The sequence below is a fragment of the Sesamum indicum genome, linkage group LG5 (genome assembly GCF_000512975.1).
Source record: "Sesamum indicum cultivar Zhongzhi No. 13 linkage group LG5, S_indicum_v1.0, whole genome shotgun sequence".
Lineage (NCBI taxonomy): Eukaryota > Viridiplantae > Streptophyta > Magnoliopsida > Lamiales > Pedaliaceae > Sesamum > Sesamum indicum.
The window spans coordinates 12057600-12084428 of record NC_026149.1 but is presented as its reverse complement, the minus strand read 5'-3'; the positions used below and the strand labels follow the sequence as shown (position 1 = coordinate 12084428).

At 36.7% G+C, this 26829-nt stretch overlaps 5 protein-coding genes and 1 long non-coding RNA gene across 10 annotated transcripts in view; 4 read left to right on the top strand and 2 right to left on the bottom strand.

Annotated features, from left to right (window-relative positions):
- The window catches only part of LOC110011991, a 6109-nt gene extending 2609 nt beyond the window's left edge, over positions 1 to 3500 (bottom strand). For both annotated transcript variants that reach the window (XR_002287094.1, XR_002287093.1), the window contains exons 1-2: positions 3412 to 3500; positions 3231 to 3323 (exon numbers count right to left, since the gene is read on the bottom strand). This is a non-coding gene — a long non-coding RNA (uncharacterized LOC110011991). The remainder of the gene's footprint in view (positions 1 to 3230; positions 3324 to 3411) is intronic.
- LOC105162598 (DNA gyrase subunit A, chloroplastic/mitochondrial) overlaps positions 1 to 3856 on the top strand; it is a gene marked incomplete in the record, with an annotated part of 17956 nt that extends 14100 nt beyond the window's left edge. The window contains 8 exon segments of the mRNA XM_020693822.1: positions 539 to 620; positions 706 to 870; positions 948 to 1049; positions 1238 to 1374; positions 2355 to 2475; positions 2632 to 2686; positions 2774 to 2873; positions 3470 to 3856. Coding sequence (XP_020549481.1) covers positions 539 to 620; positions 706 to 870; positions 948 to 1049; positions 1238 to 1374; positions 2355 to 2475; positions 2632 to 2686; positions 2774 to 2873; positions 3470 to 3575 — 868 coding nt within the window.
- Positions 4219 to 8115, bottom strand: LOC105162417. Its single transcript, XM_011080411.2, has 7 exons — positions 7717 to 8115; positions 7135 to 7214; positions 6931 to 6991; positions 5428 to 5485; positions 5261 to 5318; positions 4832 to 4904; positions 4219 to 4598 (listed from the first exon to the last, which is right to left on the bottom strand). The coding sequence occupies exons 1-7, from the start codon at positions 8074 to 8076 to the stop codon at positions 4506 to 4508; spliced, it is 783 nt and encodes a 260-aa protein (XP_011078713.1). The 5' UTR covers positions 8077 to 8115; the 3' UTR covers positions 4219 to 4505.
- LOC105162414 (phospholipid-transporting ATPase 1) lies at positions 10251 to 15110 on the top strand. Its single transcript, XM_020694125.1, has 6 exons — positions 10251 to 12671; positions 12799 to 13102; positions 13650 to 14349; positions 14441 to 14564; positions 14696 to 14903; positions 14990 to 15110. The coding sequence occupies exons 1-6, from the start codon at positions 11141 to 11143 to the stop codon at positions 15108 to 15110; spliced, it is 2988 nt and encodes a 995-aa protein (XP_020549784.1). The 5' UTR covers positions 10251 to 11140.
- Positions 15491 to 17057, top strand: LOC110012037 (phospholipid-transporting ATPase 1-like; the record flags this gene model as incomplete). Its single annotated transcript, XM_020694124.1, has 2 exons — positions 15491 to 15984; positions 16597 to 17057. Coding segments are annotated over 2 exons (714 nt in total), but the record flags the coding sequence as incomplete, so codon positions are not given.
- LOC105162416 (histidinol dehydrogenase, chloroplastic) lies at positions 17252 to 26610 on the top strand. Of its 4 annotated transcripts, XM_020693864.1 has the most exons (17): positions 17252 to 17587; positions 17690 to 17731; positions 17852 to 17957; positions 18993 to 19114; positions 19251 to 19303; positions 20051 to 20123; positions 20261 to 20362; positions 20444 to 20545; positions 20645 to 20716; positions 20787 to 20849; positions 20933 to 20974; positions 21153 to 21212; positions 21683 to 21793; positions 22628 to 22798; positions 24702 to 24792; positions 25386 to 25669; positions 26275 to 26610. In XM_020693864.1, the coding sequence occupies exons 3-16, from the start codon at positions 17864 to 17866 to the stop codon at positions 25667 to 25669; spliced, it is 1440 nt and encodes a 479-aa protein (XP_020549523.1). In that variant the 5' UTR covers positions 17252 to 17587; positions 17690 to 17731; positions 17852 to 17863; the 3' UTR covers positions 26275 to 26610. The 4 variants fall into 4 exon arrangements, with proteins under 4 accessions (XP_020549523.1, XP_011078711.1, XP_020549524.1 ...); XM_011080409.2 differs by lacking the exon at positions 17252 to 17587 and having other exon boundaries at positions 17618 to 17731; XM_020693865.1 differs by lacking the exons at positions 17252 to 17587; positions 26275 to 26610 and adding an exon at positions 25751 to 25861 and having other exon boundaries at positions 17618 to 17731.

The window sequence follows — 26829 nt, the reverse complement described above, 5'->3', positions numbered from 1 at the left end:
GGTGGTGCGTTTAGCTGCAGATTTTACTATGCTTATGTTATCTTAGTAGTTATTATTATAAGGTGCACTGAGAATTGTCTATTTGACTGTGAAAAGACAAAACTCCAAAATCCAGATTCTTGCACGAGCAGATGAATCTTTTGGTTTCTCTTCCCCCAGCCCAACACGGATGATATTAACATACCTTTAACACCATGGCAGTGTACAGTTGCTCTGACGAAAAGCTGTACCTGATGCTGGTTGCTTCTTTCATTCTACTAGTGTATAGTGATAAGAGATGCTCCACCATTCCTGATGGACGTATCGTATATGCATTCAATGGATGCTTCATTTCTCCCTGTAATTTTTTCTTTCCATTTAGAGACGTATGTGGTGCTGATGAGTATCTGCTCTGGTGTGTCAATGGCATTTCCATTCATCTACAATCACTGCCACCAATACTTTCCGTTTCTGATTTGGGCATCTGTAGTCTTGGTTTTATCTTGAAGTTCAACCTGATTAACTAATGTGTACTTTTTTCTTGTACTTCTTTTTGCAGTGATAAGGGAATAGTTTACTCTGCTCGTGCCTATAAAATTCCTGAATGCAGCAGGGCTGGGGCTGGCACACCTTTAGTCCAAGTACTGTCCTACCTTTGACCAAAGTTCTTGGCTTGTAATCTTCTACAAGTTTATTAAACAGTCATTGAATTTTGCTTGGACCCAGATCTTGTCCCTATCTGATGGTGAGAGAATTACTTCAATAATTCCAGTCAGCGAATTTGAAGGAGACCAATATCTTATGATGCTAACAATGAAGGGATATATTAAGAAAGTTTCTTTGAATTATTTCTCATCAATAAGGTCGACCGGAATCATAGCAATTCAACTGGTTCGTCCACTTCCTTTTTGCTTGGGATTTCCCTATAATGCTATCTTGAAGCTTAATCAACAAACTTTAACTGACAGGTACCTGGTGATGAACTGAAATGGGTGAGGCGTTGTACAAATGATGATTATGTGGCCATGGCCTCACATAATGGGATGGTGATTTTGAGCCCTTGTGAGAATGTAAGTACACTTTTCGTCCTTGCTTCATCTCAAATTGAAGATGGCAATTGTTCTACCTTTTAGTTCTACATTCAGATATTACTCCATTGGTCTAGCTAAGAGTATGCTACAGGCCTTACAGTAAGTGTTCCCTTTTTATATTACTCCTAATACTATTGTTTCTATTGTTGGCTTGTTTGTTCATTCAGATTCGGGCACTTGGAAGGAATACTAGAGGTGGAGTTGCCATGAGATTGAAACAAGGGGATAAAATGGCAAGCATGGACCTAATACCTGCATCTCTGGGCAAAATGTTGGAGAAATGCTCAGAAACACAGCATACCCAGTAATTTCTCGATCATTTAGATGAATATTTCTGTTTGCAGCTTGATGACTAGCATATCTATGTGATATAATCTTGTTTGAGGTTTCAAAATTTTAATAAGCTTCCAATTCTTGCTTTCTGGGAATGTAACCATAATGGTTGCGTTGTATGAGTGTTTTGGCCATGAGGTAATGGACTTTTGGTCGTTTTATTTTTACTGCTGCTTGGAGTTTTCTAAGCTGATAGACAACAAATTCAAAATTAGCATAATGGGTGTATTATACTTCATTCTGGGACTGGAAAAATATTTGACTTGACATATTTGGGTAGATATCATCAATTTAGATTTAGTCACAGTTTTTCCTATTACTTTTTTTCTGAAACACTCACTTTTCAGAAGGAACTTTATCAGACTGGTTCATAGAACTATTAGCTGGCAAACTCTTCTATGGTTCCCATAGTATTTTATATCAATTTTACTCTAGGATGAGTTGTACTCAAAAAAAATGTTCCATCTACTAAATATTTTTGTGTTAAATTATTGCTCTTGCATGATTTCAATTAATTACAGTTGGTTAGCAACTCATCCAGTTACTCTTCTGGTGTATTTGTGATCCCATACCGTCATGAACAGTGTGATTATGCAATGTTAATGTGTTCCTTGAGATGTAATTTCTCCCATCTACAGTAGGTACTTAATACATGACATGTCATTTTCTTACTCTGTTGACTCCTGATAATGACTTCCTTTTTCTGTCGTTGTCATAGTGTCCAAGTGTGGGAAGTTAACTGTTTGGGTGAAATAAATCCAGCTTTTAAGTCCTTTTCCCCTCTAATTCTCACTCCACTTCTGAAGCTAACACGTAAATGGCATATGCTTCTTTTGTTGATTGCTATGTCATTGTCCCAGTTTTTGCAGTCATGTTCTTTTTTTCTTTATGCTGCTTAGACAGTATTTTTCTTGTGTAACTATAAAAAACTGTCGTTGGTTTATTGTGCAGTGGCAGGGGCTCCACTGGTCCTTGGCTATTGTTCATATCTGAGAGTGGCTATGGGAAACGAGTTCCTCTTGCTAGTTTCCGGATGTCACGACTAAATAGGGTTGGTTTGAAAGGTTACAAGGTAGGCTATCTTCTTTTGCTCACCTGATTGAATGGGAAAGAATATTGAATAGAACAATGGAATTTGAGAAAATGGGTGGGGCTCTGGTTGATGGATTAGTATAACTCTAAAATTGCTTCTATTTCATAATAATCATCAATTTATGAAATTATGTAGTTTTCTTTGGAAGATCGCCTGGCAGCTGTATTTGTTGTAGGGTTCTCTGTAGGAGGTAATGTTTCCTATAACTTCACATTTCAATTTATTTAAGCAACAGAATCTTAGTAGCTAGAGATGATATTGTCGATGGTCTCAACAGAGGATGGAGAAAGTGATGAACAAGTGGTGCTGGTCAGCCAAAGTGGAACAGTGAACAGGATTAAAGTACGGGACATCTCCATTCAGTCTCGCTTCGCAAGGTACTTAAAGTTTTGATACTTTATAGTGCTTCTATATTTGAATTGCCAAGGTGTATCACACTCCTAACTGAATGAGAATATTTTTGGGACAAGTACTTTTTTTATTTGTTCTAGAATTAAATAGTTGACACCATAAGTCTTATTTTGCTTTGTTAGTGAGAAGTGGCCAAACTAGTTTAGATTTGATTATTAAGTGATTTATGTATTGGTATTCTATCATTTCTCCTATCTTGGCAGGATATTAGTTATTCTTTTCTTTGGCATTTGGATTGTTACAAGTACAAACTTGATGCTCTTTTACCCAAATAATTGAAGGTGATGTAAACATCGCAAGTTCGTTACTTTATGTAGGGTTACCTTGTTGCCCTGTGTAGTATCAGAGCGCATGAAATGCCGAAGTTGCGCATGACAATTCCTACTTCGTGTATGGGTGGAAATGTCAATAACCCACTGTGAAATAGGAACATAAGTACTAGCGCTTCCACAATGAAAGCAGGAGCAGCTCATATTTCTGTACTTGTAGGCTAAGACTACTGACCTTTTCACTTGACCTCAAAGGCTAATCATGAGTTGCCCTTTCAATTTTGTTTTTGCAGAGGGGTGATTCTGATGCGCCTTGAGCATGCTGGAAAAATTCAATCGGCTTCGTTAATATCAGAAACAGAAAAAGAATCTGAGGAACTTCAGGAGGTTGCAGCGTGACTCAACACAGGTATCCGAATTCAGTTCTTCTCTGAGACTGCATAGAATATGTCTGTACCTTTTGTTGAGCTTTGCATATAAACTTGTAAAGTCGCCTGAGATTTTGCGATAACTTTTACGAGTTGTAGATATCCTTGGGTCCCTTGTTTCCTTCTCTATATTCTGTAGCTAGGTTGTTCTTGTAATGGTCTGTCTCCAGCTAACTTTTGCAGTGCGGCCTTTTGAAATTGTTGCTAAACCACTCTTAGACTGCAGTAATGGGAAAGATTCTTTTGCTTCTACTTCTCCTTCTGCAATTAATACGTGTATTCTACATTACTTCATTAGTTTTCTCAGTCTAAATTTTCACGCCCCTATGTTATATTTTCTATTTTCAATGGGTTCCAAGTTGATAGTTCGACCATTGTTTGATAAAATTATCCCTTTGACTTGACACAAAAAAAAAAAGAAAAAGAAAAAGCTTATCCAGGTTTATGAAGAACATTTTGCCAAGATTCCTAGACTACTCAAGTTTAGAGAAGAGATTAACCCCTGAAACTATTACCTGTTGTAGTTTGCTTCAAGATAATATCATAATTTCACCTTCGGTTACTTAATAAATGTAGAATGGAGCTTATGTGGATGGGTAATGTTGTATACAGGATTGAGAACAATGGATCGGTAGTAGATGTACTTTCATAATTAAGGATCTTCAACATCAGGTACCATACATGTTTAACCTATAGCAGCAGGCTATACTTATGAGCTGATCTGCTCTTTCTCATCAATCTTGCACCAAGATTCTTTGTAACTATTAGTCCTGGAATCAGAGGCAAAGATAACCCTCAAATGAATCGAGCACCTGTAATGCAGGATTTGCTCCCAACTCAGCTCCAAGATGGTGGATCAATACTTTGCAACATCAGTTTAGCGAATTTACAGACATATGCATTACAGAAGTGTCAATGAGACAGCAGCAGAGCGGAGCCGCACACCATCATCATCCCATTTATTCTGGGGTGCCGTAGCTCCAGCAATAATTGCCTAAACATAAAATGGAAAGAAAAGTTTTGAATGCATTCTCATAACGAATGGCATAAAATAAGTTCTGAATGAGTTTTGTGCAACAAGGGATAAAGATTTTCCAGGGATGTTGATGAGTTTGCTTTTGACAAAATTGAACCGCAGAACGAATTCATTCTGTTCCTGTGCAATCGAGGTCATGCAGATCAGAAACACAGTAGAAACTGAAAAGGTGCAACAGGATACAGGCGCACCTTTCCACTATTAACAGCAGCTACTAGTGCAACATGTTGTTCATCTCTACCAAACTCGTAAAAGTAATAATTCCTGAAATAAGTACATGCATAAAAGATTACGTTAGAAATTATATTTACATTCTTGGGAGTTGCAAATGCTAATACTTGCTATTGACATTCTAGCCCTGACAAACCTTGAGATTCACAAATAAGTTCTGTAAATGGGAAAAGAAAGGATTCGCCTATTTATTACTCCGAGTGGCTTACTCTTGATATTCTGGAAACGCAGTTGGTCCTGCTACTATTTCATATAGCTGGATAAAACTGTGTTGCCTTTGGGCCAAGATTACTATCCAAAATTTGCATTATAGTTTGGTTTGATGGCTGGTACAGTGGAAATGGTAATGATATAGCGGATAAACTGCAGCTAATTTCACATAAAGATACCTGTAACCTTCCTCTTCCTTAATTTTGAATGTGCGGGCAGAATACAAAGTCGCGCCACCTGCATATATAATTTGAATAATCAAATTAGAGCAGTGTGAGCGCAAGTTATATGAACAAAACAATGCTAAGGTTTTTCTTAAGGCAAAACAGCATTCATGGCAAAATACCTGGAACAAATATTCGAGCAGCCTGCTTCAGTGAACCAAAATCAGCAATGTCTTTGGCCTGCCCAAAAAATAGAATAAGCACTCTCATAACATGAAAATGAAACAAAAACACTTTCAATATAGTTATGATTCAGGTCCATATATTTTTTTCTTTTCAAGGCAGTAATGTAATGAATACAGTAAAATTCTTTTGGTAAAAAGGACATGCTATTCTAGCTGCTTCGCAATAGGCAAGATGATCTCATGAACCAAAACCACGAACCAAGTAGATGTTCACTGATGGAAGCCTATATCCATTATATATAACCATGAATTCACGGTCATACAACATTAGATCTATCTAATGAGGGAAGTTCTCTCATAAAACCTTCATGGAAGGTAAAAGGAATACTTTTCAGATCTAGAAAGAAACATTAGTGGCAGACTTTTCAGGAATCTTACTTTCAGTTATTCAGCTTAGTAGGAAGGGGAATCCCAGTGAGCATAGTCTTCGACTGATTTGTGAATAACAGGTATGAAGTGCTCGACTGTTAAGGAGAGGCTCGGTGTAATTGAGGCTTATAGGCATTCATGCTAACAATTCGTCATATAGGGTATTTATTTTTGTGGTGAAGAACCTTAAAGAATCATCACATCAACCAGTGAAAACACAGAAACTAAATTAAGAATCTGAAATATGGAAGACGACCTGAGAATGCTCGATCACATAAACTGAAGATATCAGATAAACATTCTCTTTCTAATAGCTGAAGGTTTTGTCAGAAAGTCAAGCAATATGATTTTGGAGCAGCCAATGGTCATGAGGTTGGAGTTTTGACTCTCCCAACCTTTAAAAATTTCACATGCTGGGCCTCATAAATGTACATCTGGTTGATAAATAAAAAGAATTCCTTTATTCTAACAATTTTTAGATGAAGTGTTCATTCAATTGTAAATCACATGGGTTAAGCATATGTAATTTGACCACCATCTCATAAAACTCAAAAGAGAGAAGTAATAACATCGCTAGCAATGTTGCATTAGAACTTTGCAGTTATCATACTCTAATCAGCTTACAAAGGTGTACAGCCAGAAAGAGAAAATATATTACAAATCTTTTATTCTACCAAAAAAGGGTTTGACAAGCACCAACTGCGTGGACTAATAAGGTTGGCATCCCATCCATGGATTTATAAAAAGACATTCCTGCAGCAATAATCTTCGAATTAATGAACAATAATTTCAGCCTCACCTTCGTCTTCTATACAAAATCCAACGTGAATGAGAATAAAAAATGCACTTGGCACCCATTTTCTGAAGTTTTTCATGAATGGAAGTATAATGAGATAAGCTATTAGTTCAAATTAGGAACAATCAGAACACCTTTTAAGAAACATTATTTTGTTGGCAATAGTCTGAAACAAAGAAGCACACTAACTAAAAGTTTTAAACATAGAAGCAAATAGAATTAGTTTGTGTCTTAAGTTTCTGATAGGTCAAAGAAGAAGAACTACATTCACAGACCTCTAAGAATGTGATCTTAAGTTGGTTAGACGGCCGAACGACAACACTTAGAACTTCAGATCTGTATGACATTGAAACCATGTAGACACACTGTCAAGGCTCAGGAATCAAGAAATGCAAATAAAGTTCAAGTATCATCTTCGTTCATGGTACAGCGTGTTGAACAACAACAAATTAATATTGTGAGAGGATAGTAGTTTTTACCCATCAGGAGATGCGAAGCGTGCAGCATAAGTCTTTGGTTTAGCTTTATCTCCATAGAGAGATAATCCAGCATTGTAGTCCTACAAAGTTCAACAAAATTGTCTTTTAATTCAAAGAACTAAAGGTGAGACGTGATTCCAGACATATTATTTCAGATATGCTCCAATAGGATTGAATTTGCTACTTTAATTACGACCAAGGACCAACAGACCCATTTATAACGAGAGATGGATAATATCTATGAGAAACATGAGAAGAGAAGGTCAAAGACCTCGAGAATTACAAAAGAAAAAAAATCAATTCTTGAATCCCAAGAAAAAAATTGATACAGAGGAATATATGCACAAGATGAAACTCTTGAAGTCAGGCACTAGTTGAATTTAGACCATATGCAGATCACTAGTTGAATTTAGAACAAATATTGGCTTATTTAATATTGGAAGTCCTTAAAATCGTGCAAAGTATGGACACAGAATCAGAAACAATCAAAGCATAAAAAAATTTCACTTTCAATGATATGCTTGAAGAAAGCTATAAAAATGTGGAAGCAACAAGAAGAAGCAATGGAATTACAGCACAGACCTCAGGTTCCATGATGTCCTCAAAGTTGGGCGGCACACGAATCGCAAAGCCATCGCCATAGAACTGGAACCAAGACTTGGTATTGGCAATGCCCGAGAGAAAAGACTTTGACGAACTCGATGACGATGATGGTGGTGGGGGTGGGGATATTTCTTCAGCTAGCGCAACAGCAGAAGATAAGGTTACGAGTGAACAAGTTGTAAAAGCTGTGTGGATCAAAGTTCTCCTGGAGACAAGAATCCTAGTAGTATCAAATGAGATGGGTTCAAGGAAGAGGGGGCAGGTGGGCGGTGCGTGAGATTTTGGGATTGTTGGGGGTGGGGTGGAAGAGAGAGAGAGTAGGATTTTGGAGATGGCCATGAGAGAGAGACCTGCTGCTGCAAGTAATTCATGGCTGCTATTTCGTGTGTTAAAAACACTTTTAAAAGATATACTTAAGCCAACTTATTTATTTCTTAGGAATAACGGATGAAAACTTCATATTTATCCTAATTAATTTATTACATGTCAAATAAATTTTTTATTATTAAATCATCTTTTTGCATCTTTACATATTAATGAATGTACGGAGCTATATTTTCATCGTTATAAGATTAATTTAGCAAGAAAAGGTTTATCTGACATACAATAAGTCAGTCCTGGGTAAATATTATTTTTTTGTAAATATCAACAAATTTTGTGAATTTTGACTAACAAAAAGACCTATTTGTTAGATAGAAGCAAACTTTAAGGGTATTAAATATAATTTTTCAAATTACATGTAATTTACATGTAATTTGATCAAATATTAAGAGAATGGCTTATAATTATCCCTATTTGTCAATGTCTGTAATTATCTATACTAATATATACAGTGGTTAATAATACCACCGCACTAATTTTTTGTAAAGTCGAAAATGCCCTTCAACTGATAAAGTAACTAACTTATTCACTTTTCAAATTTTACATTAACTGATAATTTAGTTTTCTTTTCTTTATTTGTTTGTTTTTTTTAAATGAAATGTATTAATTTATATAATTTACTCTTAGAATAAAAAAAATATTTATTATATGTATGCAGAAATAGTGTACACATTAGCTAGTAAATAAAAAAAAGAAGAAGAAGAAGGAGAAATGTGATAGTTAGTCCTTTAGGTTTGTGTTTAAAGTAACTTCAATTCATCATCTTTACTTTATTACACCAACCTCCCTAAATTTTTTATTTTGCTTGAAATTATGAATTTTTTTAATCTAAATCAGATTTATTCAAATTAAATCAATTTTATAGAGTAAGTATAATACACTTGCTATGTATTGGTTAAGTCTAATCAATCACGATTTTGGTTAGAATTTCCGTGCTTAACACTTTTTCAGCAAAAGAATTAATGAAATTTGATTTTTTTTTTTCATTTCATTTGAAAGACACGTGCATCAAACATAAGTTATCACCAAGTGGATAAAAACAGGGTAAGTTGTCAAAACTTCCTAGATCCGAATCCGGGGTCGGACGGTTTTATTTGGTTTATTTTACTATTATACATTGTGATAATTTATTATATTGATATTATATATTAAAGAAGATTATGAGATATTTTAAACATAAATTACACAGTATCCACAATAACTAGTAAGGATAAAATTGGCAATTAATTGAAAAAAAGAATGGTATTAAGATTTTGGACCAATCTAATTATAGCCCAACGGACACTCTTAACTGAAATAAAATAGGGGAAAAAAGAGATAATTATACATCTCTCCCCCGATGTTTGATAATTACACGTAGAATCTTTTTGATTTGAAAAATTACATCTAACGTTTCTGATGTTTTCTTTTGTTTAACAAATAGGTTACCCGTCAGTCAAAATTCACTAATTTTATTGCTATATTAATAAAAAATATTGATTGACTTGTTATTGAATTATTATAGGTTAAAAAAATATTTTTGTGACTGAACTATCATTATAATGATGAAAATATATCCTCTAACATGCATTAATGTGAAAAGATGTATAAAGGGATTTGGCAATAAAAATATTTATCTGACCTGCAAGAAATTAATAATAAGTCCATCAAAGGTACAAATAAACATTAATCTATTTTTTCTTTAATATCATCAAATTTGGTGAGTTTTGGCTAACGAGTGGACTTATTTGTTAAATAATAGTAAAATTCAGAGATATTAAATGTAAATTTTCAAACTACATAGAGTTTACTTGTAATTATATAAAATTTTAGGAAAAGAAGGTGTAATTATTTAAAAAAAAAGACAAAAGGGTCTTAATCATTATCAGTATTAATTATAGTAAGAAATAGTGTTTTAATGTTAATGACAACAATAATGATGGAGAACAAGTTGCATAAGATGCTGTGGCCATGTCCAAACTATAAACGCATTCATAGTTGAATATTGCAGCCCTGTCTTGTCTTGTGCTTCTAGAAACTACACCTAAACCAAGAAAAATTCAAACTACTACTGCAACTACCACTCACGACAACTTTTCTTACATTTCATTCAATGTTTTGTAATAATTCATTTTTAATAATAAATAAAAAATAATTTAACTGAATCAAGAATTGATATTCTGATCCGAAAAAATACTTTATTTTTTGATGGGTTGTCGCCACCCATTACTACTCGTCTCATTGATTTCCCAGTTTCTTGCAATCTTCGTCTCCTCTTGTTTATTTCTTGATTCAAGAATTATGCCTTTGACCTTTGAATTTTCTCTGTCTTTTCTCAAATATTTTTACGAGAATGCTGATGCATCTTCGTTTTCATATCGCATCAGACCAAGTTACACGCCAGCAAGAAAGAAAATCTGCTTCTCTTCATCGTTTCTGTGCGATCGCTTTGTTTGTTGTGCAATTTCATAGAAGCAAGCGCTTGTGTACCAGCTTGAATCAGTGCTATACTTACCTTAGCTTTACGTAACTGTATTCTTCTGTGTGATCCTTCTTTTGTTGTAATCATCAGGGATTTTTCTTTACTCCTAAAATTTTAGTCATAGAGAATACAAGAATGAGATAGAATTGGTACTCCATTCTAGCCTTTTGTGCTTGTGTTTTAAGTTGGTTCCTGCTTAGTGTGAGTTGACAGTGGTGTAATTTCGTTTTGGCGTGTGATTTTTATTTGAAATTCTAATCTGGGTTGTTCTTGAGTTTGTGATTTTTGGTGGTTTTGGGTGAGATCGGCATCTGGGTTGTGCCTGAATTTCCGAGTTTTGGTGGTTTTGTTGTGGTCTGGTGATATTTGGTTGGGGAGCAGGGTTGTGGTGTTTGTATATGAACGTTGTGGCTTTTGATTGTGAGCTGCTGAAGGGGTCCCTGATCTTGAGATCATGGCCTCACCACGGCCATTGTGCTTGCACCTTGTTAAGGAAGAGCTTCTCCTAGTCTCGTTGATAGTTTGAAACCAATTTGCGCTGGCCTTGAACCTTCTTCTAGGATGGATTCAAATTCCCAGTTTGAAATTAGTGAAAGTGCAAGTCAAGTTCCTGACTTTATACGGAATTCATCGTCCCAGCGAAGTATTTCTCCGGTTCAGTCGATTTGGTCAAAGACCTCTGGTGGGCGCTCTATTAGGGAGGTGAGCTTTAGTGAGCTGGAATCAAAACCTGTGAGGCATGGGTCGAGGGGTGCTGATTCTGAAGGTTTCAGCGCCTCTTATAAAGAGATAAATGATGATGATGCAAGGTTAATCTATATAAATGACCCTGATAGAACAGACGAGAAGTTTGAATTTGCTGGTAACTCGATCAGGACTGGGAAATATTCCATCTTGACATTCTTGCCCCGTAATTTATTTGAACAGTTCCACAGGGTTGCCTATGTATACTTTCTTGTTATTGCTATCCTCAATCAGCTGCCCCAGCTGGCTGTATTTGGTCGGGGAGCTTCCATTATGCCATTGGCCTTTGTGCTGTTAGTCACGGCCATTAAGGATGGATATGAGGACTATAGGCGGCACCGGTCTGACAAGATTGAGAACAGCCGGTTGGCGTGGGTTTTGGTAAATGAGCAGTTTCAACAGATAAGATGGAAGGATATACGTGTTGGTCAGATCATTAAAGTTTCTGCAAATGAAACTCTTCCTTGTGACATGGTGCTGCTCTCTACAAGTGACACCACTGGAGTTGCTTATGTGCAGACTACCAATTTGGACGGTGAATCGAATTTGAAAACTCGATATGCCAAGCAAGAGACACAGACCAAAAATCCAGAGAATGAGAAGATTAGTGGTTTAATCAAGTGTGAGAAACCGAATAGGAACATTTATGGTTTCCAGGCAAATATGGATATTGATAAAAAGCGTATTTCTCTTGGACCTTCTAATATAATTCTTCGTGGTTGTGAGCTGAAGAACACTGAGTGGGCAGTCGGAGTTGCGGTTTATGCGGGCAGGGAGACCAAAGCAATGCTCAACAACTCTGGAGCTCCATCCAAGAGAAGCCATCTCGAGACACGTATGAACCGGGAGATCATTTTCCTCTCAATATTCCTTGTTGCACTGTGTACAATAGTATCCGCTTGTCATGGTGTTTGGTTGAGACGCCACAAAGATGAACTGGATTTGATGCAATTTTATAGGAAAAAGGACTACTCAGAGAATGAAGTTAAAGATTATAATTATTACGGGTGGGGCCTGGAAATATTCTTTGTGTTTCTTATGTCGGTTATTGTTTTCCAGATTATGATTCCCATATCATTATACATATCTATGGAGCTTGTTCGTGTCGGCCAGGCTTTTTTTATGATCCAAGATAACAGGATGTATGATAGAGCCTCAAACTCAAGATTTCAGTGTAGGGCCTTGAATATAAATGAAGATCTGGGACAGATAAAATATGTTTTCTCTGATAAAACTGGTACCCTTACTGAGAACAAGATGGAATTTAAATGCGCAAGCATTGGAGGCATAGACTACAGCAATGCACAGGACAGTACTGAAGATGGACAAATTGGAAACTCAGCTCAAGGTACTCTGTCTGCAATCCCTCTACCCTATCTCTCATTTATGATGTTCCTTGACGAGATTCTTGTCATATTAGCATGTTCTAATTCTACATTCTGAGCATATACTTTATATGTCTTGTTTGGTGTCAGGTGGTGGGCAGGTTTTGAGACCAAGGATGAAGGTTAAGGTTGACCCCGAGCTTCTTGATTTATCGAAAAGAAAACACACGGGTGAAGGCAAACATGTTTGTGATTTTTTCATAGCATTGGCTGCTTGCAACACCATTGTGCCTATAACTGTGGAGACACCAGATCCTGCTGTGAACTTGATAGATTATCAGGGGGAATCTCCAGATGAACAGGCATTAGTCTATGCTGCTGCAGCATATGGTTTTATGCTTATTGAAAGAACTTCAGGTCACATAGTTCTTGACATCCATGGGGAAAGACAAAGGTAACTTCAATTGCTTTCTTCACCTGTTGTGACCATGTTAGTTTGCTCTACTTCCTGGTTCATCCTATAAGGAGCACCGGTTGGTTTTGAGCCACACCATCTGTGGCATATGGTTACATACTTAGTCATACTGTTGGAAACTATGAGTCTTTTAGATTGGAATTCTGCATTTAATATTTGAATTAGCTAAATAAATATTTTTGTCAAACATATGGCAACATATCCAAAAATAGTTTGAATAAAAGGGGAAAAGATGGGATCACCAACAAGTAGCATACTTTCATTGGTTAAATAGTCTACTATGAAAGTTATAGTTGCAGTGGTAAAATGAGCTATACCCTTGTTCTTGTTCCTATTGTTCCCGCTTAAGTCTCTAGAAGAGGGCTTCTACTAATTTATTGAGTACTATAGTTGCCCTTTTTCTTGTTCTATTCTTTTTTTCATTTTTTCTCTTCTGTTGTTTTTGGTTTCCTTTTCTTTCTTTTGCTTCCCAAATGTCTCCAGCAAGTTTTATGTTTTTTTAAGTACCAATTAATGGACAGTGCAGGTTTAACGTCTTGGGTTTGCATGAGTTTGATAGTGACCGGAAGAGGATGTCAGTTATATTAGGATGCCCTGATAAGACAGTAAAGGTTTTCGTAAAAGGGGCTGATACATCCATGTTTAGTGTCATAAATAGATCACTGCACCTGAATATGCTAAACGTAACTGAAACTCATCTTCATACTTACTCCTCAAAGGGCTTGAGAACACTTGTCGTTGGTATGCGGGAGCTGAGTCCATCTGAATTTGAACAGTGGCAATCATCTTATGAGTTGGCAAGTACTGCTTTGATGGGAAGGGCAGCTTTACTTCGTAAAGTTGCAAGCAATATTGAAAATCATCTCACCATATTGGGTGCATCTGGGATAGAAGACAAATTGCAGCAAGGCGTCCCAGAGGCAATTGAGTCTTTAAGAACGGCAGGTATCAAGGTCTGGGTTTTGACTGGGGACAAGCAAGAAACAGCAATTTCAATTGGCTACTCATCTAAGCTCTTAACAAGCAAGATGACCCAAATAGTAATAAACAACAACTCCAAGGACTCGTGTAGGAAGAGTTTACAAGATGCTTTATTAATGTGGAAGAAGCTCACAGCTGACTCTAATGCTACACCTGGAGGTTCTCGAACTGGATTAAATGAAGTTGCCTTAATTATTGATGGAACAAGCCTTGTTTACATCTTGGACACTGACCTTGAAGAACAGGTACGCTGCTGGTCTCTCTCTCTCCTGCAGACAGAGAACTCTTCCACAAACTTTACACGTTTTCTATTAATTCACTGTTGATTTCTTGCAGCTTTTTGAATTAGCAAGCAAATGTGATGTGGTATTGTGTTGTCGGGTGGCGCCATTGCAAAAAGCTGGCATAGTTGCCTTAATTAAAAATAGAACTGATGACATGACCCTTGCCATTGGAGATGGTAAGCATCACGATTTTTGTCTGTTATAGTGAAAGGAGGAAAAATGAAGTTTGCCCAGAAGGAAAAGCGATTAACAGTTTATCACTAGGTTAATTTGTCTGATAAAGTTTAATTTCCTGTATGACTTTCAGGTGCAAATGATGTTTCAATGATTCAAATGGCTGATGTGGGCATAGGTATCAGCGGACAAGAAGGTCGGCAAGCTGTCATGGCATCAGATTTTGCAATGGGTCAATTTAGATTTTTGGTCCCATTGTTATTGGTTCATGGACATTGGAATTATCAGCGGATGAGCTACATGATATTGTACAACTTCTACAGGAAAGGAATTTTGTTCTGGTAAGTATGCTTTGGGTGGTCCATGGAACAAGAACTCTTATTCCTTCATATCTTGTTATAATGATGAAAGAAGGCTGAGACATCAGTTATCTGGATACATGGCTTTTCCTGTGCTCGAATTCAGTTTCTGAACTTGAGCTTGGAAACGGGATTAAGAACCTTAGCGTGAAGATTAGACTCCTTGACAAGAAAGATGTATTTGGTTAAGAGGACTATCCCCTTTGTGATTTTAGAGTATTTTCTTAAACGTCAGACTTCAATTTGAGGATAGTTTCTCCATTTTCAGGAGTTTAGGTTATGGCCCTCTAATCATTATTAAAAACATGCTGCCCTTGGTGGCGATGATGACCGTTATGTCCCAAAGATTAACAAAGGATGCTACTGTTTCAGTTTTTACTGTGAGTAGAAAAATTATAAGTACGTGACATGATTCTGGAAACACTTGCAGGGAGACGTGTGCAGAGATAATTAAAAATGGTCAAAGTAACAACATTTTCAACTCTAATGAAATTAAATACATGGATAAGACAATAATCCAATATGGAAACTATTTGGATTGGATTGTAAATATGAGAAACTTGTGGTAATTTGCCATTTCTGTGTCATCATCTTCTTTCTACAGGTACGTGCTCTTTACAAGCTTCACGTTGACAACGGCCATCACCGATTGGAGTAGCGTACTTTTTTCAGTAATATACACATCGTTTCCTACAATTGTAGTAGGAATTCTTGATAAGGATTTAAGTAGAACTTCTCTGATGGAGCATCCTCAACTTTATGGAGCTGGACAAAGGCAAGAAAGTTACAACAGAAAACTGTTCTGGGTAACAATGTTGGACACATTGTGGCAAAGCATAGCCTCCTTCTTTGTACCTCTCCTTGCTTACTGGGGAAGTGATGTTGACGGTTCAAGCTTAGGAGATCTTTGGACGCTTGCTGTTGTAATAATGGTTAACATACATTTAGCTATGGACGTAATCCGGTGGTATTGGATAACACATGCAGCCATCTGGGGATCTATAATTGCTACTTTTATTTGTGTCATGATTATTGACGTGCTGCCCTTCCTGCCTGGTTACTGGTACGGCTTCTCTACCTAATCAATTATCTTTCTTACTTTATTATTTAAGAAGTCGCATGTTGTTCTTTACTTACTCATGTTTCGTTAGTAAAAGTTCTCCTTTGAGCAATATCGGAGACCTCATGTCTGACATGGCTTTGGTTATATACTAGTTTGCAATCGGCATTATGCATGTCATTTGGTCTTTAGGTTTGGCTTACACAAAGGTATCATCTGTAGAGGATAACTGTAGTTGCTTTAAAGAAAAACTCATTGAATAATAGAGAAAAGAGCAAATGATTTTGCACACACTGGAGTTAGAACGATGAAGTCAACCAAGTTCATATCTCACGCTACCGCCTACCTGAAAATTGCCCTGAGCTTTTGTGGAGAGTTCCAATAGGCATTTTGCTACCGATTTCCCATCCATTTAAACATACCCCATCTCCATTGATATTTCAGAACTCCACAGAAAAATATCGTAACGGAGCTTATCCTTCATTGAAGTATTACTTGACATGACTTCGAGTCTTCATATATTTTCATTTACGTGACAAAGTCTTAAGCCTTAAACGGCTTTGTTTTTTCTGGAAACTGAAACAAAGACTGATCTCAAAGTCAATACTTCTGCAGGGCCTTCTTTCATATTGCCAAGACAGCACTGTTCTGGTTGTGTTTGCTCTGTATCATGATTGGAGCACTCCTTCCTCGTTTTCTCGTAAAAGTTTTCGTGCATTACTATAAACCGACAGACATTCAGATTGCAAGAGAAGCAGAGAAATTCAACACTTCAAGGGCGTCGCAAGGTGCCCAAATAGAGATGAACGAAATTTTTGATCCTCCACGGAGATGACTAAGTTAGCTCCATTTTCCCTTCACGTCTTTACATCTTTTTGTAAAAAAATGTCCATTTGTTTGGTTAAGAAATCTATACGTCTGGGGGCATCCTCGTTTGTGTGTCGGGGCATCCTCGTTTATTACCTCCAAACGGATGGTGGTAGTTAGATTGCATTCTTTCCACTGAGGCTGTAATTGTACATTAGTGATGTTTGCAGCACAGAAAAGCACATATACTTCTTACAGGTTTACATAAATTGGGGAGCGTGAATGGTAAAACACAATTTTAGCTGCTTCTTGATTATTTCCGCAGTTTGAAAAGTATGTAGTTAGCAGCAATGGCTTTTGAGCTACATTGGTGCCAATATGCAGCCAATAGCAATCTGAACATACATTGCACGGACACGGATACACGGACACTTTTTGGGACCAAAATGAGACAGCATCGTGGCAAAAGGCACCAATTTTTGGGAACCAAGTAACAAAAAAGGATTCTTCAAAGAGATCAGATTGGGGGGGAGTGCTTCACAACCAAAACCGAGCGAAGGGTTTCATCTGAGCAACACCGAAAGGCCTTCAGACAAGGAGACTCATGCCCTGTGCCAAAGAAAAGGAGAAGACGACGATGTCGGTCCAACTAAGAGCATGATAGAAATCCTAAGTGGGTGGGCGGAATTTGAATGTAGGTCAGAATGGGGACCTGTACTGGGCCGCCCATGTATTCACGGGCCAACAGAAGATTTTGTTAGCAGCCCACAGGACTAGTAAACGGCTGATATCCAAATCGGTAAATAAGGCCTATATATATATATATATGTTGATAACTGAAAAATATTATTACAATATATTTTGTGGGGCAAATTCATAATTATTTTAACGTGTCCTGTAGCTGCCCACTTGCAGTCGCCTCTCTTTCGTCTCCATTCCTAAGGTGAGGTCAAAATCCGCCCCAATGATTCACGCTTGAATATAGAATCATTGATCTTACTGTATAATTTTTGATTTTAATTTGTAAAGAAAAACTCGAATTAATCAGTCAGTTTTATTGAAGGTTTTGGGGTTAATGGACTGTAGACTTCTTTCTTTCAATCGGGTCAGTGATTTATTTGCTGCCACAAGAATTACTCATCAACAACTACCCTCAAATTCTCGGCGAAGTAAGTTTGGGACTTTAAGTTCGTGGTCGGAAGAATGATTGACATTTTCTTTTCTTTATTTTGTTTGAGCCGTGTTTTTGATCCTTCATGGTTTGGTCTTAGTAGAAGCGCAGAAGGGTGCATTTTCTGCGTCTTGGTGGTTTATATATCCCGCTGGGATGTAGGAATGTGGTGAATTTGGGCTGAGATAGTTGTTTTACTGTGAGGAGGAAGGTGTTATTATCTTTTATGAGTGGATTGTGATAGTACATTAACTTGTTTATGTGAGCTGTGCCTAATGTTAGAGCTAGTAAGTTCAAATCAAACAAGACTAAACTGTGGTGCCATTTTATGAATGCGGCTAACCTTTGCTTGACACCCTTCTAGATTTGCCATCGGTTTCAACTTTTATACGGGTGTAACTGGTTGCTTGGTTGGGAAGATAGATACAGACAATGCAATTATCATTCACTTATTTTCCCCAAAAGTTCTTTCCAAATTCTGGCTTAGTTCAATCAATCAGTTTTTTCAATTTGAGAACCTTTTTTAATGTCATTTTTCTTTTATTTTCTTTCTTCCGGGGTGGGCGCTTGAAATAGCCTATGATTTTGGATTATGGAATGACTCTCTTATATATACGTTAGTCTTCTTTTTTTCCCTCTCTCTTTTCACTTTGTCCTAATTAAAACTAGAAAGGTTGTCACTTATATGTCCAACACTATGATTATAAGATGTTTCCACTGTGTATGCATGGTTTCAGAGAGATGGCATAAGATAATAAAAGATGTACAAATGTCTAGATTTCTATCGCTTGATGAGTGAATTTTGGTGTTTTAACTGTAGAAACTGAGGGTTTTCAGCTGGCTTTGTTTTTTCAGGATAATATCAACTCTTAGAATTGGTTATATATGTGGCTCTGGTGGAACTTATGCTTCTCTTGTTACATCTGTTCATGTTTTTATATTATGATATTACTAAAAGAAGAATACCATCTTGTATTTAATGAATTTAGTTTTAGTTCCTCTTGCTTATCTTATGTCTTGTTATTTATTATAGGATCATTTCTCTGCAGTCCAAATTGTTCAATGAAGTCCTATAAGCTGTCAGATCTTACTAGTACTGAGGTTGAGAGCCTCAAAGCTCGTCCTCGAATTGATTTTTCATCTATTTTCAATGTGGTGAGCCTGGATCTGCCTAGAAACTTATTGAGATATCTTCTCTGTTCTCTGGACTTGTGAAGCGAATTGATTATTATATCATGGCAAACTTTGGAGTTATTGGACATTGACTTTATAAGCAACAACGTGTGCTCAGGTTCAGCCAATTGTTGATGACATTCGGAGTAGAGGTGATGCTGCTGTTAAGGAGTAGGCATTTCTTTACCCTTTCATTCTGATTCAATATCATTTTTTTGTGCCTGAGAAGCGTGGATAAGTGTTATACCATCATAAAAGTCTATATCAAAGTATTATTATTGTTTAATCAACAGCTAACAGAATTTATGAAAGTGGTAGAAAAGATTTGTGCCGCTGGAAAAGTACATAAAAGCAATTGGAGTCTAAGATTTGAATTAGGTTAAGAAAGGAAATATTCTTAAGGTCCAGCAAGAATGCAGTTTTTTGATTATGCTTGTCTTTTTATGGAGCCAAGGGCTGGTTAGGTCTAGTAAATCAGGATGTGTCAAGTTGTCAAGAGTTGGATCAATTTCTGATACAGTTATGAAATTCTGAATATAAGAACAGGAAAGGTTTTGAAAAACCAACCTGTTAACTTGGGTATTATTCTTGTACACAGTTGCATCAAAGTGGGTGTTGTCTTAACTTGCAAGAGCTTATTTTAGGTTACTTCCGGATTTTATCAATCTAAAAGGAGTGATAAATAATGTTAATGCCAAGTATCTCCTGAATTTACTTGGACAAAGGACCAAATTTGGCCTTAAAGTTTGGGTTGTTTTTGAAGTCCCAAATGAGCTCTGGCATCATGGTTGAACGAATATCACATAAAACCATGTTGGCCTGAAATTGGTATGGTGTTCTTGCACTTGTTTGGTTCTCTTCTTAATTGCTATGGTGTGATTAATGTGATATATTCTTGGCTTTTGTTTCTGGGAACAGCTATACTATGCGGTTTGACAAAGTTGAGCTAGACATCATAGTTGAGAATGTCAATGATCTGCCAGATCCAGTGGTATATTCTCATAGAAAATGTCATTTATTTGTGTGATTGTATTGGATCATGTTGCTTGTATTTGTTGCCAAGTGTGAAAAGATTTACTTTCTGTCTTCTGACCATAGAATTCTAACTAGGTTTTATTGCATGATTAGCTCGATCCAGCTGTTCAAAAAGCATTTGATGTGGCTTACGATAACATTTTCGCTTTTCACTTTGCGCAAAAGCCAGTTGAGAAAATTGTTGAGAACATGGAGGTAAGCAGTGGCATGGAATTGTAGTTTCCAAATCCAGCTTACCTGATTCATTTTGACTGACCCCCGTGTTGAATTTTCCAGGGTGTTAGATGTAAAAGAGTGGCACGAAGTATTTCATCTGTGGGTCTTTATGTTCCTGGTGGCACTGCTGTATTACCTTCAACTGCTCTGATGCTTTCAGTTGTACGGTGACTTAATCAACTACATCTGTTGTTTTTTTAGATAATGGAACCGTGACTAAAAAATTCACCTTATTCACTGATATGGGTTTTCCTAAATCAGCCTGCCCAGATTGCTGGCTGCAAAACGATTGTACTTGCTACTCCCCCTGCTGAAGATGGCAGCATTTGTAAGGTAGCTGTTTTCATCATGACACAGTACAATATTATTGGTATGTGGCTCACCTTCCACTATCTGATTGTAGGAGGTCCTTTATTGTGCTAAGAAAGCTGGTGTGACTCACATCCTTAAAGCTGGAGGTGCTCAGGTCAGAAATGCAGTATACTCTCCTTATATATTTTGTCTGTGAGGGTACTCTAAATGTTACTAAATTTGACTCATCATTTTCAGGCGATTTCGGCTATGGCATGGGGAACTGAATCCTGCCCTAAGGTATGATCTCTACATCATTGTGAACTTACCATAGCCATATCATTTGATAGCAACCGAGGCTCTGTTTTAGTAGGTAGGAACATAAGTTTTCCTGTGACCTCTTATATTATGAACTTGATTTGTATAATGCCATACTTTTTTTACTATCTCTGCCGATTTTGTGTTGCTGGTACTGCAGGTTGAGAAGATATATGGGCCTGGAAATCAGTATGTCACTGCCGCAAAAATGATTCTCCAGGTATTTTTCACCGTATAAAATATTATGGGTAAATTGCATTTTGTCATCCGAACTATGCCCGTTTTTACACTTCACCATCGAAACTTTTTTTTGTGTCAACTTACCATATCAATTTTGCGAAATTTTTCTTTGCCATATATTATCGTCTTTTTATGGATTTTTTTCGGAAAAACATCAAATGCTGTCCATATGTGAAAATTTCACATCACATAACTCTTAACCATCACATGTGCACTACATATGATGTTTTTCGACAAAAAACTTGGTTAAAAAACAGATATAAATGGCAAAGTGTAAAATTTTGTAAAGTTGAGTAGTAAGTTGACACAAAAAAAAAAGTTTAAATGCCAAAGTGTAAAAACAGTCATAGTTTGGATGGCAAAATGTAATCAACCCAATTATTATTGATTGAACCTATGTTTTTGTTATGCCTTACTATGTGTTGCTAAATTGTTACCTTTTCTCAATAGAACAGTGAAGCTATGATTTCAATAGACATGCCCGCTGGACCATCAGAAGTGCTTGTCATAGCTGATAAGCATGCCAACCCTGTTCATATAGCAGCAGATTTGCTTTCACAGGTGTCTGCTCCTTTTGGAATCCCTGCTACCTTTTTATATGTTATTTATTTATCATATGTAATTGTTGTATTTTCCATTGTTTATGAAATAAGGGTAGAAACTCCCTTTATCTAGAAAAAAGAGTTTCAGATATATGGGAGAAGTTGATTGAAGCATAAGATAACCCCAGGTGGCAAGTTACACAGACACACAGTTCTACCAATAGTTGGACTATAGAGAAAGCAAAACCAAATCTTTGTCATTTTAATTTAGGGTAAATTAGAAGGACTTCCCCTCACGTTTGGCATAATTACAAATACCCCCTCGTTGTTTGAAAAATTACAATTACCCCCCTAATGTTTGATGAAATTATGTAATCCTTGGATGGAGGTATGAAATTGTCAACTTTGCCCTTACTGTATTTTTATTTTTTTTTAAAAACTTAATAATTTATTAAAAAATATCAGACGGGGTGTATGGAAAAATTTTAAAAATTATAAAAAATTATCCACTTAATCCATAAAAAATTAAAAAATTTTAAAAAAAATAAATAAAATTATAATTTTTAATCCACAAGGGCATTTTGGTCCCTTCACCATAAAAAATAGATGAAAACCTAATAAATTGGGTTAATTGTTAGACAACTATTAAAATTAGGGGAATATTGGTAATTTTTCAAATAACGAGGGGGTATTCGTAATTATGCTAAACCTCATGGGAGGTGGTTGTAATTTACCCTTTAATTTATGGTGTGGTTGTCAACTGCCAACTTATGTAAGCTTTATGTAACTTGCTTTCTGTTATGCTGTTCTGTTTCTTGTCTGATAGTGCAAAAGATTATGTTCTCCATTTCAGGCTGAGCATGGCCCTGATAGCCAAGTTGTTCTTGTGGTTGCTGGAGAGGGTGTGAATATAACTGCAATTGAGGATGAAATCAGCAAGCAGTGCAATAGCCTTCCTCGGGGAAGCTTTGCTTCAAAAGCACTAAGTCACAGCTTTACTGTTTATGCACGTGATATGCTTGAGGTTCGCATATTTGTTCAGTATCAAATTTGCACAGAATAATATGAAAATGTTATGTTTCCAAGGAAGATATTTTTTTGCAGGCTTCTGTCTGTGCCTGGGGCTATTTGTTTGGCATGATTTACAGTTTCACAGACTAAAAGGTTAAATGTTTTTGGTCTCTGTCCCAAGAACATACATTTGGAGTCATGGATATAGTCTGTCTATTTCATAAATCTAAATGAAATTGTCAAAATCTCTAATTTCCCATGTGTCATCCTTTGCCTTTGATGAGTGACACTGAGCCTATTAATATATAGATGGTGGTGACATCATAGTCTTAGGTGGCTCAGAGCCTCAGAGACCTGATACAGTTGTGAGTTTTCGGTGCTATTAAACAAATTAGCCCCATATCTTATTAAATCAAATTGTCAAGATCTCTAATTTTCCACATGATTGCCATCCTTTGCCTCTGATGACCAACAGCGAACTCTTCTACCATGTACGCACTGTTGACATCATTATGTTAGGTGGCTAAGAGACCTATCCACCTTTCTTTTGAAACTTGTTGCATTGACACGATTGGGATAAGTTTGAGTGGAGGTGTCTGTACATGGTGAGAGTTTGCTGGCGCAATCAATCAGGGTATGTCTTTAATAATGTGGCTTATGGTGGCTGTCACATGAAGGTGGTAATATTAGTATTAATGGCAGATCCAGGATACTGTTGGGGGGAGGGGGCCTGGGGAGCAGGAATTGGGTATTGGGGGGAGGGGTCCTGGGTAGCAGGGATGGGTTATTTTAGAATATCTCTTTGTGCTTTTTGGGTTAACAAATGGTTGTAAGCAGGGAGGTTAAATGACTCATGTAAATCCATTTAAATTAATAGTGCACCGTAACCCACTGATTGCCGTTGGTTTAAACCGTTTATTATTGGTGGATTCTTGCCCCCTTTTGTTGACATGTCTTTATAATTTGTCCTTCTTAACTTCTTGTTACATCTCTTATCTAATAACATGAAAATATAGCTGTCTGTGTAAGCTGGGATATGAGATGGCACTGATGTGGTGCTGAAAATTAGAGTGGCTGCCTCTTGTCTAAAATTGTTTATTGGTGGAAGCAACACCTGTGAAAATATAATTTTCCAGGTAGTCTTGTGGCAGACAAGGGTGGCTATCAGGGATGCTTGACCAAATTGCCCGTTCTAGTACCATAATTCAGATGCATAACCACATAGTTGATTCTTGCTCACAAGTAGCCAAATCAATATATAAAGGAAAGAAATTTACACCTTACAATCTAGTCAATATCATTTATAAGAATAATGCAGCTTCAAGGGATACCATTTACTTTAACTGCTGGTATGAAGTCCATTTGTAATCTATACATAGTAATAGTGTTAAACTTCTATGCTTTTGTGCTGTATTAAAAGGTTTATTTTGGTGTAGATTTTAATAATTGATATAATACGTACAGGTGAAGTAGTTTGAAAACATTGCAAATAGAATATGACTTGCAGTGATCATCATTTTTGTGTTTCAGATAGCCAAATTCATATAGAGATCACAGTTTTATTTGTACTGGTGGATCATGATTTATGTATGAGTCCATTGTCACCGATATGAGAGCCAATATTATAAAAACTGGTGAGAATTAAGTGTTGGTGTGGGGGAGATTTGATCTTTTAACTAAAGTACTATGGGGTTGTTTTCACTTTGCAATTTGAATTACAACAGAGTGGGAAGGTGGAGTGTGATTGTTTTGCTGCCTATTCATCAAATGCAACTCATGAGTATTTAAAGGGCTAAAGTGGTTGACAACTGCAAGAATTTGTAGGACATGCATGGACGATGCTGTGTTGATTTCTTGCTTGATTATTTGTTCTCTTTACATTTTCCCAAAATTACACCCATCTTTGGAATTTGCAGGCTATTAGTTTTTCCAACTTGTATGCACCTGAACATTTAATAATCAATGTTAAAGATGCTGAGAAGTGGGAACCTTTCGTTGAGAATGCAGGTAATGATTATGCATGTGCTTTGTACTTCTGGGCCTTGCTCATTGATATCCTTTCGACTTGCATAATATTTGTGCATCTTATTTGCTGGTATAGCTGCAAATCGTCACCCTATCTAAGTGAAGGCACATCTTATAAGGTTAATGGCAAACTTCAGTACATCAACTTGCATTCACTGAGTCATAGTCAAAGTGGTTTATCCATTTTCCCTTACAAGTGTTCTTTGTCCTTTGCCAATTGAATTAATGTACCTTTATGAAGTTCACATGAATTAACATGTGGAACCTGGCTGTAGTTATTCACATCCTTAAGTCACTTTTGGCAGGTGGACATGCATGTGCAAATAAAATTTTACAATTAGGAACTACATCAAATTATTTCATAACTTTTACAATGTTTGATGTTGACCAATTTTTCTGCTTACCATGATATTTTTGTTACATTGTGCATTTCTATTTAGTGGTTGCAAGTGCTTCAACATGATATTTTCTCGGGCTTATATATCCTGATGAAATCATTAGACATGTAAATGCTATTGCCACTTAATTGATATGCAAACTTTTGATGATAGCATTTTGGCTTAAATTACATGCAGGCTCTGTATTTTTGGGTCAGTGGACACCTGAGAGTGTAGGAGATTATGCAAGTGGCACCAATCATGTTCTTCCAACTTATGGTTACGCAAGAATGTATGGTGGAGTGTCTTTAGATTCCTTCTTGAAGTATATCACAGTTCAGTCGTTGACTGAAGAAGGATTGAGGAATCTTGGGCCGTACGTAGCGACTATGGCTGAAGTTGAGGGTCTGGACGCCCACAAGAGAGCTGTAACTCTCAGACTGCAGGACATTGAAGCTGGACAAGTATCCAATCTGAGATAAGTATGGACCCGTCTTGATTCTTCTATCTCTTTGTCGAACAAGAACCCCTTAAATGATTGTCCAATTTGTTGCTTTTCTAAGGGTTGCTGTTGTACAACTTTGATCTTGAGACTGGACTGCGATTGGGTACTTGAGCTTTATGACCTTTATTTATAATTCAACATGAAACAAATTGTGGACAATTTTCACGAATATTGCCTTAATCTTAAGGGTCCAAAGTATTAGAAAATCATGTGATTTGCTGTTGCCAACTTGAACAGAGGCATAAAAGGGCTGATATTTTTCTCACCCAACATGCCTACGTCCTTACGTGAAGTTGTCAATAATTGGTTCTTGAAGTATGGTTGGGTTTATTATGCATAGGCACAAACCTTCACTGAGAAGTTGCCAATCTCGGTAGATTATAGATACTGTACTTAGTTTGTCATAAAAGCCGTGAAAATTAGTTGCAGATACTGTTGAAGTTGAAGTTGCTAACTGTGTGGGAAAACCTTTCAGATTATCACTCTAAATAAAAGTTGCCTATAATCATCAGAAACTCAACACAGCATTACTCCTTTACATACACTTATGCCCGTAACAATTACAAAATGCTTGTGGAACAGGCTTCTGCTTATCTTCAAGCTGGATTGTGTTGACATCTGTCAAAAGCCATCACTTTGGCCCGGCACTGACGGCAACAAAAAGCTTGATCACTGCAGAAAAAGCAGTCTTGGCTAATTATGTGGGATTGTTGTTGTTTAGATAATACAGTAACACACTTGTTCATTTTATGCAGAACTAGAAGATTTATGAGAGTTTATGCTCAAACCCAGGTTCTAGTAACTGCGTTGTATCAGGAAAAAATGGAAAAAACAATAATAATTAATCATAGGTTGTATTTAAGAATTGCAAGGCTAGTAATACCTACTTATACATGTAAACTTTTTGATTGCCATGCATTCGATCCTTGCACTCTGCACACTGAAGAATATAGTTTCCACTCTCCCCTTCATACTTGTGCATGGATCGATCCTCTTTTCCCTCCTCAAGTGGAGGCGAATTCGATATAGAAACACACTTTTCAAGCATCTCAGGTGGCTTAGAACAATTCATGCTGGATGAATTGGTTGATGTTTTAGTTTGCAGTAGAAGAAAGTTCTGAATATATTAGAGATATG

Bases quoted from the DNA above. Each gene is read 5' to 3' on its own strand.
- LOC105162416 (XM_020693864.1), top strand. From the start codon at position 17,864: ATGGACTGTAGACTTCTTTCTTTCAATCGGGTCAGTGATTTATTTGCT. The intron at 19,115-19,250 runs GTGAGCCTGGAT...ACGTGTGCTCAG, and splicing joins TTTCATCTATTTTCAATGTG to GTTCAGCCAATTGTTGATGA. The intron at 20,546-20,644 runs GTACGGTGACTT...TTCCTAAATCAG, and splicing joins CTGCTCTGATGCTTTCAGTT to CCTGCCCAGATTGCTGGCTG.
- LOC105162417 (XM_011080411.2), bottom strand. From the start codon at position 8,076: ATGGCCATCTCCAAAATCCTACTCTCTCTCTCTTCCACCCCACCCCCA. The intron at 7,215-7,716 runs GTCTGTGCTGTA...TGAACTTTGTAG, and splicing joins AGGACATCATGGAACCTGAG to GACTACAATGCTGGATTATC. The intron at 5,486-6,930 runs GTCTGTGAATGT...TTTTTTGGGCAG, and splicing joins TTAAGATCACATTCTTAGAG to GCCAAAGACATTGCTGATTT.
- LOC105162414 (XM_020694125.1), top strand. From the start codon at position 11,141: ATGGATTCAAATTCCCAGTTTGAAATTAGTGAAAGTGCAAGTCAAGTT. The intron at 14,565-14,695 runs GTAAGCATCACG...TATGACTTTCAG, and splicing joins GACCCTTGCCATTGGAGATG to GTGCAAATGATGTTTCAATG. The intron at 14,904-14,989 runs GTAAGTATGCTT...CTGAGACATCAG, and splicing joins AGGAAAGGAATTTTGTTCTG to TTATCTGGATACATGGCTTT.